Source organism: Planococcus citri, chromosome 5 (genome assembly GCF_950023065.1).
Source record: "Planococcus citri chromosome 5, ihPlaCitr1.1, whole genome shotgun sequence".
In the NCBI taxonomy this organism is placed as follows: domain Eukaryota; kingdom Metazoa; phylum Arthropoda; class Insecta; order Hemiptera; family Pseudococcidae; genus Planococcus; species Planococcus citri.
Genome location: NC_088681.1, coordinates 26,222,659 through 26,244,232, shown reverse-complemented (window position 1 = coordinate 26,244,232; position 21,574 = coordinate 26,222,659). Strand labels below are relative to the sequence as shown.

The 21,574-nt window shown below is 33.2% G+C and overlaps 1 protein-coding gene, 1 long non-coding RNA gene and 1 pseudogene across 2 annotated transcripts in view; 2 read left to right on the top strand and 1 right to left on the bottom strand.

Moving 5' to 3' along the window:
- Window positions 1-21,574, bottom strand: part of Cow (Proteoglycan Cow) — a 77,700-nt gene that overhangs the window by 10,214 nt on the left and 45,912 nt on the right. Inside the window, exon 3 of the mRNA XM_065365385.1 lies at window positions 15,966-16,272. Coding sequence (XP_065221457.1) covers window positions 15,966-16,272 — 307 coding nt within the window. The remainder of the gene's footprint in view (window positions 1-15,965; window positions 16,273-21,574) is intronic.
- On the top strand, window positions 12,202-12,657 carry LOC135846358 (uncharacterized). The gene is made up of 2 exons (XR_010558954.1): window positions 12,202-12,415; window positions 12,551-12,657. It is a non-coding gene; the product is annotated as an uncharacterized LOC135846358 (long non-coding RNA).
- Window positions 12,738-14,870, top strand: LOC135846770 (uncharacterized; annotated as a pseudogene).

Sequence of the window (21,574 nt, the reverse complement as noted above, 5' to 3'; positions counted from 1 at the left end):
AAAAACAAATTAATTTTACTGCCCCGAAGTGACCACTAAAACCAGAAGCCTGGTAATAGCGGTAAAAATTTTACTCGCTGATATTTCAATATTAAGTGAAAAATGCGTAGCTGCTATGCTAATGCTTATTAAGAGCCGAAATTTTCTCGATGAAATACCAAGTGTGTCTCTAATTGGTCTTTTGCTTGCCAGCGACAAAAAGAGCTGTAGATTTTTTCCCCGCAAATTCAACTCTGTTGAGGTCAAATCAAAAGAAATAAAATTATCGAAAAAAAACATCAACCATATGAGTTTTTTTAAAATTTACCTAATCGAAATCTGATTCTAAATTCAGACTCAGTGCATCAAAAAATAATAATAAAAAATACATCGCACAATATTTTTGATTTTTTTCACCTCAGAGGATCCAAATTTGAGTATGGGGAGAGTTGAAAGGAGATAAAATTGAGAAACTAATGCGAAATTCGAATTCACTGCCGTCAAAAACTTAATAAGTAGACTCAAATTCCAGTTCCATTTCCTATTTTTTTTCTCGTTTTTTTTTTGGGTCCAAATTCAACATTCCAAATTTTTTTTCAAAAATGCGAAATTGAGCATCTGACATTTTAACCAGTGATATATTTTTGCATATTATTTTGAATCTAGCTTTGCGCGATTCTGAAAATTGAGATACCTCCAGATTCAAATGGCCGAAAAAAATCAAAAATAGAAAAATTGATTCAAAATTCATACTCACAAGCGAAATGTCCCAACCGGCACAAAAATTTTTGAACTGAACATACAAGAATCAAAAGAGTACCCAAAAGTATACCATCAGCCAAAATTTCAAGTGCTAAAATTTTATTCATTTTTTGATTTTTGGCGAATTTTTAAAATTCAAATTCGGGCCAAAATCAAAGAAAATCAAAATTTCAGAAAATTGACCTAGAAAGCTGAAATTTGGTTTACATTCTATTTTCAACCTTTCGAGTCGATTGGTGACGGTTTCGAACCATTTTGAAGCGTTCCGCAGATTTTCAGCAGATTTTCGATTTCTCCAGTTTCCAAAAAAAGGGTGGATATGGAGTGAAAATGAAATTCAGTACTATAAACTCAGGTTTGCCATCTTTGTTACTCTATCGATTGTTTTGGGCACGTCTCATCGAAATATTTTTGAGCTGGTCCAAATCCAAAATTTTCTACAGTGATTATTATTGAGAAAAATAAAAAAAATCATTTTAACAGACACAAAACGATTTTGATAATACAGGGTGTCCACACATGTTCGGAAATTATTTTCTTTGACTTTCCCAGGTTTTCCAGACCAATTTCTCGAATTTTTCAGACCCTTGGAAAATGAATTACACATGTGATCATATGGTGGAGGGAGGGGGGGTCAAATTTTTTCAAACATCACGAGCGCCAAACTTTTCAAATTTAATCAATAATTTTTGTAAATTCCAGGGTTTGTACTTTTTACCGAAAAAAGGTGACTTTAGTAACCTAAAAAGCTCAAAAAAGTAACCAAAAAGGCGACAAAACATGGGCCATTGGGCAATACATTTTAATGAAGAAAAAAATCACCAATACTTGAAACCAGAACTTTTCGTTTTTAATCAAGATCTAAAAATGAAACGATAGAAACTTGTTTAATTTCAGCAAGAAGCAGAAAATTTTGGCAATTACTGCCAAAACAGTCTTTTTCCTAATTTTTGCCAAAAAAGTTAAACTACAAATATTTTGCAACTTTTTTATTGAAAAAAAAACGATTTCTTTTGACAATTTTGTGCCAAAAATTGATAATTTTTGCAACTTTTGGCAATAAATACGAGACTTTTGACAATTTCAGCAAAAGATAAGGTTTTTTTTTAGCAATTTCAGGCGAAAAAATGACACATTAGAACTATTACTGGAAAAAAGTGAGTTTTCGGATGCAAAAAACAACACAATTTTGAGCAATTTTTCGCGAATAAAAAGAAAATTCTTGACAATTTAGGCTAAAAGCGAGACGTTTTGCTATATTTGACAGAAAACGAGACTTCGACAATAATTTCAGTAAAAGGCACGGCTTCTTAGCCATTTTTAGCAAAAAGCGAAACATTTTAGCGCGGAAAAGCGAGATTTTTTAATGATACTCATAACTGATAAGTTGATAAAATGCAAGACTTCAAAAATTGTTGCGAAAAAGCACGACTTTTTGGAAATTTGGGAATTTTCGACTTCGACAAAAGCGACCTGCGAAAAAATTTCCTGAGCAAAGCGAAGGTAAATTTTTTCATTATGAGAAATAGAAAAATCTGTTTGAAGTAACCTTTCACAAAATTTTCTGACTTTTTCCAGGCTGGTGGACACCCTGTAATATGTGCTTAAACCGATCGGAAGGGTCACACAGATAGTAAATCTGAGTTCATAGTGGCTGAATTTCATTTTCACCCTACTTATACAGCATTCTGGAGAAACTGAAAATCCGCTGGAGACATCAGAACGGTCTGAAAAACCATTCCAATTGGTTTGGGAGGTCAAAAATAGGACATTAAAAAATTTCAGCTTTGTACGTCGATTTGATCAAATTTGATTTTTTCAGCCGAATTTGAATTTTCAAAAATTTTTCAAAAATTCAAAAATGAATTTTAGCTTTTGAAATTTTATATGAAGGTGATTGAAGTATTGTCACGATTCTTTGTTCGGTTTAAAAATTCACTGGTGAGTGCTTCCAAAAATACAACAAGAAATAAATCACACGATTTTTAATTTTTTTTAGAATTTCTTGCCCTCTGGTGGATTCTAATTTAAGAATTTGAAAGCAGAGAGTTTCAAAATCAAGAAAAATATTCAAATTTTACAACAAGAAATAAATCAAATCATTTTTGATTTTTTAAAAATTGTTTGGTCATGAGAGGATACTGCTAATTTGATGATTTAAAAAAAAAAGTTCAACAGTTTTGCTGTGCGATTAAAATTTAAAGAACGAGGTAAGTAATGCAAAATTGAAAATTATGGAAAACCATAGTATCCATAAAATGTAATCTAATGGGCTCGAAAAGTGAATTTAAAAAAAAAAAATGAAAATTTCGTAAAACTACCCATAGATACCATTATATGTACAAGTACAGCAATAGTCACTTTTTCGAGAAAAAAAATTCGACTATTTGCGAATATTTCTCATTTTAATTCATTCAACAAGATGATAAAATTCAAAAGGTAAAATTTTAGCTCTATTCGTGAAAAATTTCAATGCATAAAATTTCTCATTATAAAGTCAAGAGAGAAAAAAATTTTTCATCGCGAAAAAGAGTAAACGAAGCAACAAAAATTTCTGAGAACTTTTTCAAAATCAACGTTGAATCGTTCAATTTAAAAATTTGCCGCAACGGTTTGCACACTTGAAAAAATTCTTTGAAGTAAAATTTCCAACACGCATTCAAATTTCAATAAATTCCAGGCCTAACTAAATTCATTCAATAAAATTCGTTCATCAAAATACCTCTTTGACAAAAAATCGAAAAGCTTGTTAATAAAATTTTACTTTACAATAAAATAAGTAAGTATATGCAAATTTTTTTACATCTGATATCTGCATTCTACAAGTCCCCTATCAATTTCAAAATTGCTATCTCAATCTTTCACAATTTACTTTCCATGCCTTCGTCTTTATTTCACATTTGCCTTTTTTTTTTTTAGAAGAAAACATTAAAAATACGGTACACGAAGAAGTCTTTATACTGCGTGGGAAAGAATAAAACAAATCAAAAGTTTAAATTATAAAGATGAACTATACAAACGAAACCCGCAATTTTAAAGATTGTTGAATTTTTCATGAACTTATTGATTTTCCATATTCTTTAAAATTACGATTCATATTGTTTTTCTATGTTGGTTGAATTTATTCTTTCAAAACTATTATTTTCAATACGAAATACGCCACGAACAAAAGGTATATATTGTTTTCTGAAAAACTTTTTCACCGTACCGTTTCGCAGAGAAATTCACCAACAGCCTTATTTTATTTTCGTTAAAAAACGTAATCTGGAATTTATTTCTGAACGAGTTTTCCTCAAATGATTTTCTTCTTTTTTAATAAACATTTGTTTTTGATTTGTAATCCTTTTTATGGACTATGTCGTTCAGAAGTTATACGAGGGTTACTTGTTATTTGAGGAAAAAAGGAACAAATAAAAAACGCGCCCACTTGTTTCCAAATAAATAAGAGTCGAAGGTATTATAAAATTAAAGGTGTCATTTGTCAGAAACAAAATTATTTGTAAGCGTATTTTGCTTCGTTTTCAACAACAAAAAAAAAATCGAAAAGTTTCACTTTTAGAAAAAGTTGAGTAGTTATTTGAACTTATTCATGTTTCATGAGAAATGAGAAAAAATATTTAAATAACGAAAAAACAAAAGATCTTTTGTTAATTTATCACATAAATTCTTTCAATTTCATCCCACTTCGCATAAGTACCTGATTCACTGAATATTCCTATCTTTCTATAGAAAAAAATCCCTAGTCATTCAAAAATCATCTACTGGGTCAAAGAAGACATCAAAATGAACCACATATTCACATGTTTAGCCCCAAAACTCGATTACCACGTTCGTTGTGAAAAAGTTTGAAAATACTACGGATAACTCAAGTTTTGCCCAGGCGCGGACTGGCCCTACCGGGATACCGGGAGTTTCCCGGTGGGCCCCTCCAAAAAAATGGGCCCTTCCAAAAAAATGGGCCCTTAGTATAGATGACGGGCCCTTTGGTGAAAGAAAGGCCCTTTCATATTTTGAAATTAGTTTATCTACTTTAAATGTGAGGATCAAAATCACTACTGTCTATAGCGATTAATTTGTAATTTATATCTAAAACAACGCGGCCCGAACGTGTTGGCACGCGACCCACTGTGGTTTCGTCGATTTAATATTGTTATGTGACGCTGAGGCCTGCGTGCTGACGTGGTACTAGGGGTGGTTTCGTGATAAACTCGTGGCAGGTGAGAGTGATCTCGGGCCTTTGGGCCCGCGAGAATAATCTCTGGCCCTGGGCCCCATGAGAGTACCCTCGGGCCTGTACGCTTCGCAAGAGTAATCTCAGGCCCTTGTGCCCTGCGAGAGTAACATCAGTGCTCGGGCCTTTACACCTCGTGAGAGTAATTTCAAGCCCCTGGGCAACGCGAGATTGATCTGGGGTCCTTGGGGCCTGCAACAGTGAGAGGCCCAGAGCGAAAATCTCTATGGGCTCGTTTCAAAAGAAAAATCTTGATGTGCTAATTGTAAGCAGCAATGGGACAATTCGAATCGCGGGGCTGAATCGGGGGAGCGTCGCGATTCACCGATTTTTTTCTCTTTCAGTAGCATTTTTGTGATACATAAGTATAAAATAAATGTTTTCATCAATTTTTCTGACCTCTGTTCCTCTTGAAAATAGAAAACACTAATTTTCAGCTATACTACAGCCATCAAAGTCGACTGCACGTAGATTTCAAGTTCAAGTCGCTTCGTAGCCTCCAGCGACTTTTTGAAAATTGTTAGAGCCTTCAGCAGATTTTTGAAACATGAAATTGGTGCTGAAGAAATTGTAGATCGGTTATGTCAAAACAGTGATGAATTCAGGGACGAAGCGAAGAGGGGCTAGGGAGGCACACCCCCCCCCCCCCAGTGTTCCGCGAAATTTGGAAAAGTTGGAAAATTGTGAGAAGTACAAGAAAGTTGGGAAAATATAAAAATTCCGACAATAATTATTTTAGTTTTGGAGTTTTCAAATGTTAAAATTTTTTACAATCATCAAAGTTAAAACTTTCCCAACTTTTGAAGCCAACCCAGTTTCTAAATCTATGATTGTCCCAACTAAAATTCACATTTTTTTCAAAAATTTTTGCCCTCGCTTTGCTCGGGCAAAATTGTTGTGCCTTTTTACGTCAACATTACAACTGTTTTGCTTCTTGAAATTACAAATTTTGAAAATCTTTTACCCTCGCTTCACTCGGGCCAATTTATTTTTTTTCAGGCTTGAAAATTTCAAGAAACTATTGATAAATTTCTTAAAAAGTTGAGATCAGAAAAACAGAATTTTTTCATTAAATTTGATATTGTTCTACTTTTTGAATTACAATTTTTCCAAAGCTTTTAGCCTCGATTCTCTCGACCCAATTTGATTCTCTTCTACCTACTAAGTTACAATTTCAAGAAACGTATGATTGAATTTGAAAAATATTGAGACCAGAAAAACTGGATTTTTAAAATTAAAATTGATGTTCTACTTTTCCATTTCAAGTCACATATTTTCCAAAACTTTTGCCATTGCTTCACTCGGGCCAATTTAGTTCTTTTTTTCACTCTGAAGAATTTTACAAAACCACTGATAAAATTGAAAGAAAGTTGAGATCAGAAAAACCGAATTCTTACATTAAAATTGATGTTATTCTACTTTGCGAACTACAAACTTTTCAAAGCTTTCGGTCTCGCTTCGCTCGGCACAAATTGGTTCTCATCTACAACGTTACAATATTTTAAAAAATCTATGATTGAATTTTGAAAAATGTTGAGATTAGAAAAACCGAATTCTTTCATTAAAATTGGTGTTATTCTACTTTTTGAATCATACATTTTCCACAACTTTTGCCCTCGCTTCGCTCGGGCCATTCAAAATACTACTTTAAAAATTTTTAAGAACGGTAGAATGGGGTAATTGCAAAATTGTGACCTCAAGCAAAAAAACATCAATTTTCTGGTTGTGCCAACTAAGGGGTGTCGAAGCAACAACCTTCACCGACCTATTCACCTGGTCACAACTTGCAGGGTTCAACTTGTCGCCCCGTAGCAAACACTATTGTCAAAGCATGTTGAAACCACTCATAAGTAAAGTGAGAGGTGTTTTTTTAAAAAATGCATGTAAAATAGAAAAAACGGTCGATTTATCTGGAATTTTCACGATTAGGGTCATGAAGGATTGGAGTTTAAGGTAGGATATCGCAATTTGAAATTTTGTTTTTATTTTGGCCGTAAATCGCGTTTTTGCAATCATCCCCAAAAAAATCGACTTCGGGTAATTGCAAAAACAATTTTTTTTTTCATTTTTGCACTTACCACAAATACTTTTTTGCCCTAAATAACTTGAAAATGGTTCGAAATTACAAAAAAAATAAACTTCCACGGTCACATGATGAGTTATACGTTAGAGAAATGATTAACAGTTTTACTGAATTTTAAAATTATTGCTCCTTTTTAATGTTTTACTAATATATTTGACGAAAAATGTATTTCTATGACGAGTTTTTTGCATAAAAAACATCAGAAATGATCAATAGTTGATTTTTTGTTCGTTTTAGCGAGTTTAGAAAAAAATAATTCTTCAACATTTTTTCACTCCCCTAAAAATTTGTTTGGGAAGTGGAAAAGTTTTCGAATTTTTTACCGAATCAAGACCACGAATACATCAAAAGTTAGCAAATGACACTTAGAATACACTGAGTGTGTTGAAAATGCAAAAAAATATAAAAATGAAAAAATATCGCCCACTTTTGCATTTACCCCAACATGGGGTAAATGCAAAAGTCGATTTTCAAATTTTCAAATTGCAATTTTCTCCACGATTTGTGGACCAAATTGTACCAAAATTTTACCATTGATAGAGAACCCCCTGAAGTATAAGTGGTACAAATTTCAGCTTCATCCGTGCAATAGTCTTCTCACAGCGCCCTCTCAAAGTGTCACTAATCAAAAAGTGCTTTGCAATTACCCCACTCTACCTAATATGAAAATTAAACAGAAAAATTCCAGAAGTACTCATAATATTCAAAGCTTATAAAAAATGCAAATTTTTCATTTCTTTCGGAACAGAACCACTTGCTTTTCAAAATTTTTTAATATCAGAGTGTTCACCACGTTAAAATTTTGATTATAGTCGGCAAAGTTACAATTTTTTGGCTACAAAATGTCGTGATACAATCCCCTCACTACTTGTAACTGAAATACCCTCTTTTTTCATCCAACTTGGGAATTTTCAGTCGAATAAGTTGAGAATTTTCAGTCAAATTAGTTGGGAATCTTAGATCTTTGCCCCCCCCAGCAAAACCACTTCGCTACGTCCCTGGATGAATTCGCACGAATTTTAGTATTATAATAATCATAGTACTTACGTTAGTATTGAGTGTTGTTCAAATTATTTTATTATTATTTTTTTGTTTAAATACCTACAGAACAAACACGTTTTTTGTTGTTATTTTATTATGAAAAGCGCAATTTATCTAGAATCAAATTTTTGACATTTTTTCACCTAATATGTACGTCTACATACGGCCACACAACATTAATTAAAAAAACGGACCCTCAATTCTGGATTGGGCCCCAATTTTCATGATTTCCCGGTAGGCCTTTTTGACCCAGTCCGCGCCTGCCAGAGGCTACAGGAAGACCTCGAAAAACGTATATTAAATCGATCGAGTAGGTTGAAATGAAACACTAAGCAAGTTTTCAACACTCCATCCTCAAATACATATAATGGTACAGGATTGATCCAGTTTTGAAATTTCGTCATATGGATAATTGCCTTCTTTTAGAATATTTTCGGAAATTCATCAAGAATTGAAAAATGAACTTAACAGCTGTAAATCTAAATCGTTGTTTTAACTTCTTGTTATTTTCGTTTGTATACAACTTCTATTCGAATCCATAAGGAAAACTCAGAGCGATTTCCTTTTGTTGAAGAAATTCGATTAAAACTTGTCTATTTTAAGAAAGGAGAAAAAAAGAAGAAAGAACTGCAAACTGTGTAGTGTGTACAAAATTTTTGACAATAGGAAAAAACCACCAGTACTTCTCAAATAAGCTTTATAACTTTACTTTTTTCTGAGCGAAGAAAGAAGGGAATTATACAACACTTAAAATCCCTGTTAACTCAGTTTACCAAGCAACAGTCCCGCTGCTCAATTATTTCATCTGTGAAAGAACGAAATAAAAACCAACCTCTCTGATAGAAGTACAAAATGAAAATCTTTTACCTATACCAACTCAAATCAATGAAATACATTTGTTCGAAAGGAAGCGGTCCGAACTTTCAAATATAGAAACATTTTGGACTTTCAACATCATTTCCCGAATTTTAAGGAATTCTTAAAAATCAAACTTCCTATAAAAATTTTAAAAAATCGTGTTTTAAATTTGTTCTTTTCGTAAATATTTAAAATATCATTCCTGAAACTGGATAAATATTTTGGAGAGCAATGGTGCCAATTTTTTGCTCATTATTCCCAACTTCAAAACACCAACAAATATTGATAAATTTTTAGCTATTTTTCTCGATTTTTCGAAATTGGCATTAATGTTCCAAAAATAGGTACTTACCACTGCATTTCAAAATATTTCCCCAATTCAGAAAAAATGCCTCTTCTTTTTTTGGCAAAATTAATGTGAAATATCTGAGCAGAAAATATTTTTAAAACGCAAATTTACCCATGAATAAAAAATTTAGAATTTTCAACTGCTCAGTAAAACTCTAAAAAGGGTCTTGGATTTTGATGACGAAGGCCTACGTTGACGCAGAAACTCAAATACTATTTTCGGATTTGGACCATTTTTCCCAAAACAGTTTGAAAAACTAGAGCGAAAAAACTACGATTTCTTCGAAAATGCCCCCTCTTTGAGAGCTCATATCTCCGCTTCAGGGGCACCTCCTGGAGCTAAAAATGTTTCTGAGTTACTTTCAAATCAAAATGAAGATCCCTGCTAATTTGGTCAAAATCTGCCAACTTTTGTTTAGGACAATTCACTCTTCATTTCGAGCAGTTTTTAAAGCTCTTGATTTAAAATTTTCAGTTCGAATCTCCCCCCTCTGTTTGTTTTTGAGAAAAAATAATTCTATTTCCTCTCCCTTTTCTACTCGATTCCTACTAAAAAAAGCAGTAGACCTTCCAATAAATAATCGATCATGATCGAAAATCAATTATGCACATAATCGAATCCGAAAAAAATCGATTTATCATTTGCAATTTTTGATACCATATTGTGATCGATTACGTTCGAAATGAAAAATCAATTTCAGCCTGATTAAACAACTTCCGGATCAAAAATTAATCACGATTAAAAATCGATTCATTTCGCGATTTTCGATCTCATAAATGATCGATCACGTTCGAAATGAAAAAGTCAAGTTTTAACTACAGACGCTTAAACGACTTCTGAATCCAAAACTGATGATAATCTAAAATCGATTAATCAATCCCCAAAAATCGATTTATTTACGATTTTCGATCTCAAATATGATTGACCATGTTCGCAGTGAAAAATAAATTTCATCGTTCAAAGTCAGCTTCTCTATATACAAAATCGATTATGATTGAAAATCGATTGATCGAACGCCAAAAATCGATTCATTTAATCGATCATACTCAAAATTATCATTTGTTCAGTACTCATATTTTTTTTTAATTCACAGAAATTGACAAAGTAATTTGTTGAAAATCGATTTTTTGATTTTCGATTTAGATTATAAGAAGGTCATCAGTCTTTTCATATTCATATTCATTTTCGAGGTTTTTTTGGGGGGAGGGGGGAGGGGGAGGAATTGACCATTTTCTACGATAAACTCAAAAGTTTGATCAAATTGAGGAAGAAAGCTGAAAATATTCCACCTCTCGAAATTCGGACTGTTTGTGGTATCGAGTCGTTCTAGAAGAGCCCCGAGCAAAAAATTCCCATAAAAAAGTCAACGAGAAATTCAGCATTTATGACCTCGAATTCACCGTCCTCATAAACGTTTCAATACATTCTAAGCACAAATTTTCAAAAATCGTTTCTGGCAGTTCGAACTTACAGTTTTTTTGTCGGCTGGAAAATTCAAAACTCCACTGAAGGCTCCAGAACGGTTCAAAACCACCACCAATCGACTTAAACCGGTCAAAAATATGAGGTACAAATTAAATTTCTGCTTTCTACTCAAACCTAATAAGATAATGCTTTACCTAATAAACCAAAGAATTTCTATTGATCAAAAATCGAAAAAATGCTTTTCTCTGTTGAAAGTTTTGCATATCCTGTTCGCCGTAAATACGTATGCCAACCTGGCCTCGTCTCTTTTGAAGTATCACATCTTCTATATAATTTGACCTGGATGTGTATTTTTAGGTGCTCTTTCGGATTTTTTTTTCTAGTCCAGCCTTTACATTTTGGTGTTTTGAAAAAAATTCTTTCCTAGAGATTCCACCATTTTTCACTCGAAATTCGGTTTCGATGAAGTTTCAATTTTTTTCAAAAAATATGGCGATTTTTACAAAAAACTAACCTCGGGAATGGGTAAATATTGATTTAGAAATTTTTTCAGACCATCCTCGAATTCCAAATGATCCAGCTCTTATTCTTATTTTTCAAAATGGAGACTGTAAGCCGAATGGACGTTGATTTTTCACCATGAAACATTACAGGAGCCCATTCTCAGACCAAAACGGATACTCGAAAGGAAGGCGAGCGAGTTAAAAATCTATTACTTATTTATCTTATTTTTTCATCCATATCTCCGGCACGTTATTCGGACATTCGCACGCAGCGAAATAATAAAATCTACAGCTTTTCGGGTTCCTAATATTCCGCAATGGCGCGTCATCGCGCCGTAATGGGCAATCTCGTTCACTAAATCCCAGCCATTCCGAGCAACCCTTTTGCCGACTTCTACGCATTGTTGGCCACTATTTTTCGCCTTGTTGATAGTTTGCAAAATGCGAAATGTAATCGCAATTTTTGATTACCAAAATTACTTTATTATCGTTCGCGTTATTTCCTTCAAAAATGGAATTATGCCATTTGTGCTCAAAAAGTTTCTCATCAAAAGGAAACTTGAACAAACATTTTAGAAATGTTCACAATGTAAACAGTTTTTCGCGTGCATCTGGCAGTAAGAACGTGCGTTGTATTGTGCCAGCATGTTCTTCACAATTTACGACAAAATGGTATATGGTAAGTGAGTCTAGTACATCATTTATCATCATTGTAATTCATGTCGCATTAAATGGTTTTGGTTTTTATACAGGAACAGCATGTAAAAAAAATGCACGGCATCCAATGCCAAGATTCCGAAAATAAACGTAAAAATAAGACGGCAAATACTAATAGTGCCCCCGAAGGCCCTGATTGCTCTACAAACAGCTCATCTCACTCAAATTTTATTGTAAGTACATCAAATTTCATCATCATTTTCGATATTATAGAATATAAAGTGAAATGAAAAATAAATCAATGATCGTTGTTCTATTTGCAAAAAATGTAGAAAGATTGGAAGCTTCCTTGCAATTACGAGTACACTGAAAGAGAACATCCTAGATTTGCACGATGTGCGTTTAAATTTCCGATTAAAACCATCGAAGAAGGCCAGAAATGGGTGAACGAACTTGAAGAATGTCAAAAAATCGATTTACGGAGAATGTACTTGAAAAAAATTCGGAAGAAGAGTGTTGTTTATAAAGTGAGTTTCTATATTTTATTTGCATTCAGGTACACTGTAGAAGTTTCTGTTCAATGCTCATCACAGCTTTCAATGTTATTGAAATTATGAGTTGATTTCATTCATACCTAGTTACTAATGAAAATATTTTTGCAGGCAAAGTACCGTTGTCACCACAACACACAACCTAAAAAGAAGATAAAAAAGCCTCATGCTAAGCATATTTCTTGCCCTTGGAAAATATTGCTGTCAATTGTAAAGAAGTAAGTTCAGAATTCAGTACTGGAATTGCCAAGCAAAACAGAACTCATTATATTCTGTAAGTGACCAAGTTCAAATTTTTATGGTATTCATTTTCATTTTCAGTAAACAAGACGAATATTTTACTGCTTATGTTGTGATCCATGATCAACACAATCACTATTTGGGTAACACTGATTCCATAAAACATCGTCGTCCAGCTGCCTCTGTCATCTCTGAATTTGAAAAGCTGTTCTCGGAAGGTTTGGGACCAACAGCGGCACTGAAAGCATATACAAAGCAGCTACGCTTTGATGATGATTTTCATTTAGTTCAAGCGGACAGACGTACCGTTCCCGACATGAATTGGATAAGAACGACATACTCGCAATTATTTTCAAAGCAACATGGGAAAAACGATGGATCGGATATGCTTGAATGTCTAAGAAAACGAGTTGATGACTTGAACAAACGTGTTGGTTTATGTGCAATTTTGGAGCCATTTGATGATAACAATTTTGTCATTGTTATACAAACACCTTTTATGAAACGAGTGTGTAATAATATTTCACAAACGAAGGAAACCATGTTCGTTGATTCCTCTGGTAATGTCGATCGGTTTGGATGTCGTATTTTCTTGTTAATGACAAACAGCTGTGCTGGCGGATTACCAGTTGGTGTGCTGATCATGTCGTCAGAAAAAGAAGTAATGATCAATCATGCATTGAGCATATTTATTGAAAAGTTTTTGACATCAGATTCATTTCATAAAAATGGAAAAGTTGGACCCCGAATCATAATTACCGATGACTGTGCTGCGGAAAGGAACAGTTTTTCTCTTAATTTTCCTTCGGCGATTTTGCTACTCTGTATCTTCCATGTTCTACAGGCGGTCTGGAGGAATATTTGGAATGCTGATTATGGTGTAAGCACGGATGACAAACAAACAGTTTTTACATTCTTTAAAAACATGTTATACGCCGAAACCGAGCTAAAACTGGCTGAAAAGTGCATGATGTTTGTAAATAGCAAATTTTCGAAGAAATACTTGAAAGTAACAGAGTATTTTCATAAATTATTTGATAGACGAGAAGAATGGGCTCTGTGCTACAGAAAAGAGCTTATTACCAGAGGGCAGAACACAAATAACATTTGTGAAGCTGCTATGAGAGTGCTCAAAGACAGTGTGCTTGCTAGAACAAAAGCTTATACACCTGCACAGTTATTTGACTTTGTTACTCAAGAATATGACGAATATTATGCAGATAAACTAACGAATATTGCCAATGGAAGGCCTCCGAATTATTTGAAATATTCATCTACGGCATTCGATCCTTCTAAACTATCGACTTTAAGTATAACTGAAAGTAATGGTGATGTATTCGTTGTATCAAATACAAAAAGTGGTAAAACTTATACGGTAAATGCTAACTTGGCGATATGTACGTGCCCTGCTTCTGACAATGGCAGATTATGTAAACATCAGTAGCTTGTTACTCGTGAATTTAACGTAGTATTTTCAACTCAACTTCCTACTACTGAAAATGAAAGAAAAGCCCTGATGTTTGTCGCTACTGGAGAAACGAATTTCCCTCCTAATTGGTTTAAACCTTTAGTTCCTGTGACCAGTGATGAATTACGTGCTTCACTTGAGATTGAGAATAATTCAAATTTTGAAGAAAATGGTGTTGCAAATGCTGAAATCTTGGTTCCTGTTACAGTAAATGAAAATCCGGATGTAAATGTAGATAGCCAAGGCCATTGCAGTAATTTGAATTCTATTTACAACGACAAGGAATATGTGAATTCAGTTTTGAATTCTTGGCAGAGAAATGCTGAAATTGTGACAGAACATGCAGAACATGACGTTGATGTTTTGAAAGCTGTTGAAATTTTCAACAAACGTTTTGAAAGTCTCAAAACACCTGCTGCTTTAATTTCAGCGCTTACCACCTTTACAAAATACAACCGAGGTTCAAAACGTATCAGTGTTCAGCCAACAGCGATCAGTCGTCGTAAAACCCTGTACAAAGGCCGTCGCATCGTAAATTCGGGCCGTGTAGCAAAAGCAAACTTTGTTAAAGAACATGGATATGGACAGGTTAAGCACAAAGATGATTTCAGTCAAATAAGATTGAGAAAAAATACAAAGAATGCAAAACCAAACAATCTATCGGAATGTGTTGCAAGAAATATTCGTTCATGAAAGAATTTTGATGTTGCTTTTGGTGCTTTGTGTTAGTAATGTTTTCGTTTAAATCATTAAATGCCTATAATGTACTACTTTTATTCTTGTTTTATTATACTATAATAAGTATATATTCCTTTAAAATGTAATTGTCATGAAGTTACTAATTTTGGTCTCGTTTTATTATACTACTTAAGTTTATAAATAGGTAGAATTCGTTTAAAATGCCAAAATGTAATGGTGTTATACCTACTAATTTTGTTCTCGTTTTTTTTATTATACTATACCTAAGTATAATTCATTTAAAATGCCAAAATGTAACTAATTTTAATTTTGTACTCTGTTTTTTTTTTTTTTTTTTTTTATTATACTTTAAAGTATAATTTGTTTAAATACCATCGTTTAAAATGCCAAAATGTAATGGCGTTGCTAATTTTGTTCTCGTTTTTTTTTATTATACTATAAGTATAATTCGTTTAAAATGCCAAAATGTAATGATGTTAGTTGTTACTAATTTTGTACTTGTTTTTTTAAAATTATTATTAAGTATACTTTAAAGTATAATTCGTTTAAAATACCAAATTGTCGCGATGTTATTGATTTTGTTCTCGTTTCATTATACCATAAGTATAAATTCGTTTGAAATGCGAAAATGGAATTATGTTACTAATTTTGTTCTCGTTTTTATGCTCTGAATTGGTATAATTCCTTTAAAATGCCGAAATGTGATGATTACTAATTTTGTTCTCGTTTCATTATATCAACATGTGAACAGCATAATAAATTTTATATCAAAATTCAAAATACAGTAAATACGAATCAATCATTACAAAATAGTGAAATTCAAATTCAGGAGCGCGGAGCTGGTATGGAAGGGAATCGAATAAAGCGAACGAGTACTGATTCTGTCGTTCATGCGTTCATCGCGGAATATTAGGAATCCGAAAAGCTGTAGATTTTATTATTTCGCATCAACGAATCCGAGCATTAAATCACGAATCAATACTATACAAAATTCAAAGTTAATTATGCCAAGGCGACCACATTAGTTGGTTTTGCCGCCATAAATACCCCATAATACTATCCGCAGTAATCTTTAAATAATTTGTAAAAGGCATCGCCATCAAAAAGCGATTAACTCACCGATCGTTTAAATTACTCTCGACGCTCATCGCGGCAGCAGAGGATGCGCTGTTATCGTAGAAAATATCGTCATCGTCGTCGTCATCCATATCATCGTCGTCATCATCGTCATCGTCGTCGTCGTCGTCATCGTCGTCCAAATCATCGTAAGCTTTTTTCTTCGCTTCTTCGGCCAGGTAACGCGATTTCGACATGATAATGTCGCCATTCTTGTGCAGCTCTTTTTTACTCACACAAACGGCCGTGTAGAGATTCTCCAACAAACACAATTCTTTCTTTTTACACTTCAACGGTACACATAAATCACCTGAAAAAAAAGAGAAAAAATACGTAAATAAATAAAAATATAGCCGATTAAATTCACGAGCCGATTGTCGACGAATATGAATAATAAATTCCCATATAGATATAGGTAGGTATTTGCCAAGTTTATAGGATTATTTTTTTTCCTCCACCGGGTATAATCCAATTCGCGGCGTAGAGGTATTTTATCGAAGATACGAGTACTGCAAAAATAGTACACACCTAGCAATTTTGTATCCGACAAACGAAAATATTACGTGATTCGACGTTCAATTTAAAAACACCGAAACCAAAAAGCTTTTTACGACGCGATAATTTTTTCTTATTGGCCGATGATTTTTAATCCATTCGATGTATTATTTCACTGCTCGCCTTTTCTCCTCTCCTCCTTTCACCACCTACAGTTCACGTTTCCCCAAAAACGTATCTGTATCTGGTTCACGTTTTTACTCGAGTATATGTACCATATCTATAAGCATTCTCCATATAATTTCACGAACAAGCTTCGAGTATCGGAATAAAATATTCTTTCAATGAACGCTTACAAACGAGAGTGGTTTTTCTAAGAATTATGTATAAATTACGACACCTATAAGTATTACTATCGAACGTCATATTTCGCCACGTTCTCCAACTTCTTTCATTGACGTCATAAAAAGTACTCGAAAAATATATTAATTCAATTATAACATATCGCGTATACGGAATAAAGAGGTCAAAACCAATGGTATTTTAAGAGGTACTCGTCTTTCAAGTGAACGGTCATTGAATCCAAGTGTATTCTATAAATACAAGAGACCCGTACTATACTTATATAAGCCAGCGAATCCGAAACTCACTCGAGAAAGGGATGATGATGATAAAGGGTTCACTTCTTTAACAGTCTGATGCTCTTAAGCAAATTAACGCTCAGCTTGGAATATCAATTAGAAACGAGAGTCTGTTATTTTTCTTCATCATTCATCATTCGAAAAAAAGCTCCAAAGTGTTAGTTGTATTGTTTGTCTAGGAGGGAAAAAAATAAAAAAGGGGGAAAAACCATTTGTTAAACGCCGATAAAAAATATGCATCGAGCGAAAAGAAATTAATCGCTGGGGTGTGATTTCGAAGGATATATTATTTTTCTTATCTTATTTTATAGCCGGTTGTTAATTTCAGGTGACTTTTTTTCTTTATCGTATCGTATCCAGCCAGTTCAATTTTCCAACGGCTTTTTCTTCTCGTTACGAATTTTTTATTCTTTTTTCTTTCTCTTATTAAATCGAAACGAGAACGAGTCAAATAAGCGTAAAAAAGTGAAATTTTACGATTTCGTATTATTTTTTTACGCAGCATTTTTCGAGCTCGAAAAAAAAATTATAACGATGTTAATTGGTAGATTTGTGTTCGAGATATGAGAGAAAAATGAAGCAAGAGTATTTTTTTTCGGCAAAGGTAAGTAGGTATTTTTTAAGATTAGGTACTGATAATTTTAGGCGTACTCTTGCTGGGTTACATAGAATACAAAGAATGGAAAAATGTTGGAATTAAAAAAAAATACTTAACGACAATTGGATGAGGAAATTTACGAGTTCAAGTTCAATTCTTTCTTTTTCTTCATTAATTTGGAAAAAATCTGCGCGAGAAGAAAAATTACCACCGTAGGGATTTGAAAATGATTAGTTTCTTTGTAAAAATTACGATACTTGAAACTCAGGCCTGTTTATCTCAGCCAATGATCAAGATTTATAACCATAAGAACCTAGAACAGAAACAAACTTAGTTGAATCCTCTCTGACGACCTGAAAAATGTTGAAGCTCCCTAAGGCTAGACTGAAAATTGAAATTTTGATGAATATATGTAAATACCTATAAAGTTTAAAAAAAAACCTGCAAGCAATCATCACTCAGGAACATGGATACTGATATTAAATTGCAAAAATGAAAATTCTGTCTTTTTGAGAGACTAAAAAATTCATTTTTGGAAGTTCCATTTTTCTCTTTAAAAAAATTCCTCAATGTTCTGTCGAGAGGACTTCTCGAGGTTTCCACCTCTGATTTGAACGGTTCTACGATTTTTAAAAAGAGCATGGTCTGAAATCATCATAACCAGAATTTCAGCTGCTCAAGTTAATGTTTCAATTTTTTACGGATTTTTGAAAATTCGAATTTCACTTTTTTAAAAATAAAAATTTATTCAGATAAAATTATGAAAATTAATTCTGAAACTAATATCGACTTCCTCGAATCCAAATTACACACTTTCGAGCCATTCTGGAGCCTCCAGCGCGATTTTCGATACCTCCAGAAGACGTGAAAATCAAATGCTTGGGCAGTTAAAAATTGATTTGTGATTTATACTCGACCTGTTTTACGATTTTATCCACATTTAAACTGATTTCCAGGCAGACACACCTCAAGTGCTTTTTTTGACCACAATTTTTACAATGGAAAAAAAGAAAAATCAAAAATTTCTTGTTCACAAGAAAATATTTTAAATTCGTGGAAATCGTTATTTCTAGACGAAAACCAATGCACTGAATCCGAATTTCATAGTTCCTAGCCACTGTGGAGCCAATTCAAAATTCTGGAGAAATTGGATACCACGTTTTAAGACTCCAGAATTGTTCGAAAATGTGAAAACTATTGTTTCAGGGAGCAGGGGGAGGGGTTATGATTGATATAAGTTCGAGGATTAATTTTCACCATTTTTACAGAATAAATTTTCATTTAAAAAAAAAAACAAAAAACAAAAACATAAAAAAAACAGAAATTACCTGAATTAGTGAACTTGGGATTTTCAAAAATTCGCCAAAAACCGAAAAATTAACTTGGGGCAGCTGATATTTGGGGGTTTCGGACCATGCTTTGTCCAAAAAACACCATCCTATTCGAATCGAAGGCAGACACCTCAAGAGGTTCCTTGTGAGTCGGCATTTTTTTGAAATCTGGAATTTCCAAAATATTGCAGAGGGCTCCAAAACAACTCGAGCCCTCATCTAATCAACTGGATAAGTTGAAATTGGAGTATAAAGTAAATTTCAGCTTTCCAACTTTATTGGATGAAACTTTGTGGAAATTTCAATTTTGAAAAATCTGCCCTATTTTTTCGCAATTTCTGTCAAAAAAAGGGAAACGTAGACAATTTTTGAAAAAATATGTGAATTCTAGGAATTTTCTTCGAAAAAATGGCCGTTTTGCTAAAAAGCAAAAATTTTGTCATTTTTGGAAAAACGAAGATTTTTTGAAAATTTTTGGCGAAATGCATTTGTATAGCAGACGGTGAAAGTAGAGGGGGTTTTCAATCAATATAATGGGGTCCTTGATTCTCATCTTTTTCTCAACAGAGCCTGATAATTTCAATTCAACAACGATCAAAATCTTTTTAAAAAATTGGAAATGAGAAAACGACTAATTACTCAAATTCGGAACCGTTTAGATTCAATCAATTCCATTTGTAAAACTTTGAAAACGATTATTTACGAGGTATTGCTTTCTCATGTCGGGGAAAAAAACTTTAAAAATCAACCCTGGATTTTTCTCGGGTGGAAATTAGGAAGCCCCTTCTCCTTAGAGTTACAAAATGATAGTTTATACGAAATTCAATCGTGAACCATTCAACAGCAGCTCAAAAATTTGTAAAAAATATGAACAAGCTCGAGCGAAGCAATGAACAAATTTTTAAAAAAATAATAATAATTGCCTCTCACAGACATTTCTTCTTTTTCGAAAAAATCATTTCAATAAGGCGTACAGAAGATAAAACCCAATTAATACAAATTTTCAAAAACTTTCCACATCAAAAATTCGAAGAAACGAGAACAAAAGATAAAAATCACCACGTTTCACATCGACGAAAACTTGAAAAAAAAATAATTCAGAACTTTTCGGGTATTTTGACCAGCGAATCACGATAAAAATGAAAACCTTTAGACGTAAAAATACTTCGTATAATTCAAACCATAACGACAAACTTCCATAACAAAACAAAAATTCAATCTTCGAATCGTCTTAAACCGATTCGAACCAGCGAGAAAAAAATTAAAAAGTCGTAATAAGCTATAAATAGGATAATTTTCTTTTCTTCGATACAGAAAAAAAAACACCTCGCCAGATACAAAATTAAATTAAATTCCTCGACGATTCCTCAATTCATCGAATCGAATGCGAGAAAAAATCCAAGTAATAGAAAGAAAAAACGCTTCTAATTTCCCGCCAAACAAGTCGAAACCTATTAAACAAAAAAATCAATCTGTTTCTCGTACTACACAAGCGCGACGAGCTTTTTAATCCCGAAAAAAATTTTCCACCGTAAAACATCGTTTCGTGTAAAAAAAGAAAAACTTTAGCGCGACGAAAATTCCATTTACAATATCGACTCGAGCTAAAAACAATATGCGATAATTCAATATGGACAACGTAATTTTTCGATTAAACTTAATGAAGAGTACAAAACACGATTACTTTCGGGTAAAAACACGAACCTGCAGAGGAAAAAACTACCTAAGCAACCGAATGATTGAATTAAGTGACAGCATTGACATCATGTGAAAAATATCATTTTCAGATTTGCTATCGGGATAGAAAGAATTTCGCACGTAGGTAATAGAAATTTTACACGACGTGTATCGATTTCATCCTCTCTTTCAGAAAGGTTTCATCGATACCTAATATACTCGTACGGTTCCAAGTCGATTTACTAAGCATTTCTATTCATTACGTGAACATCGTCTTAACCCTTCAACACTTGCAAGTATACACATAATCTCATCCGATGAATTTCGAATTTTTCACCCAGGAAAAAGTAAATTTGATTACAGATGATAATAGTGAGATGCAGCAAAAAATTGAACCCTGCTCAATGTCAATAATTGATTTAGTAAATTTTTAAACCGAAATACTTGCCTCGTGAAACATAAAGGCGTAAAAAGAAAAAAATTAATCAATCGGTAAATTCGAGTTTATAGGAGCTCAAATTTCATCTGGACAATCTTGAAATCGGCTGGAGCTCCAGAATGGTTCAAAACTACCATCAATCGACTAGGCAGGTAGAAAATAGGGTATAAACTAAATTGAAGATTTTTAATACAATTTGCTAAAATTTTGATTTTTGTTGATTTTTCCCCCAAATTTGAATTTTCAAAAATTCATTAAAAATCGAAAAATGAACTTTAGCACCTGAAATGTTGGCTGGTTGTATATTTTGGGGTCCTCTTTCGACTCTCCTTTATCCCGTTCAAAAATGTTTGTGCCCGTTGAAATCTCTCTTTTATCAGCACATTATTCCCCCCCCCCCCAGGAAAAGTTTATCTGCATTTTCTCCTACC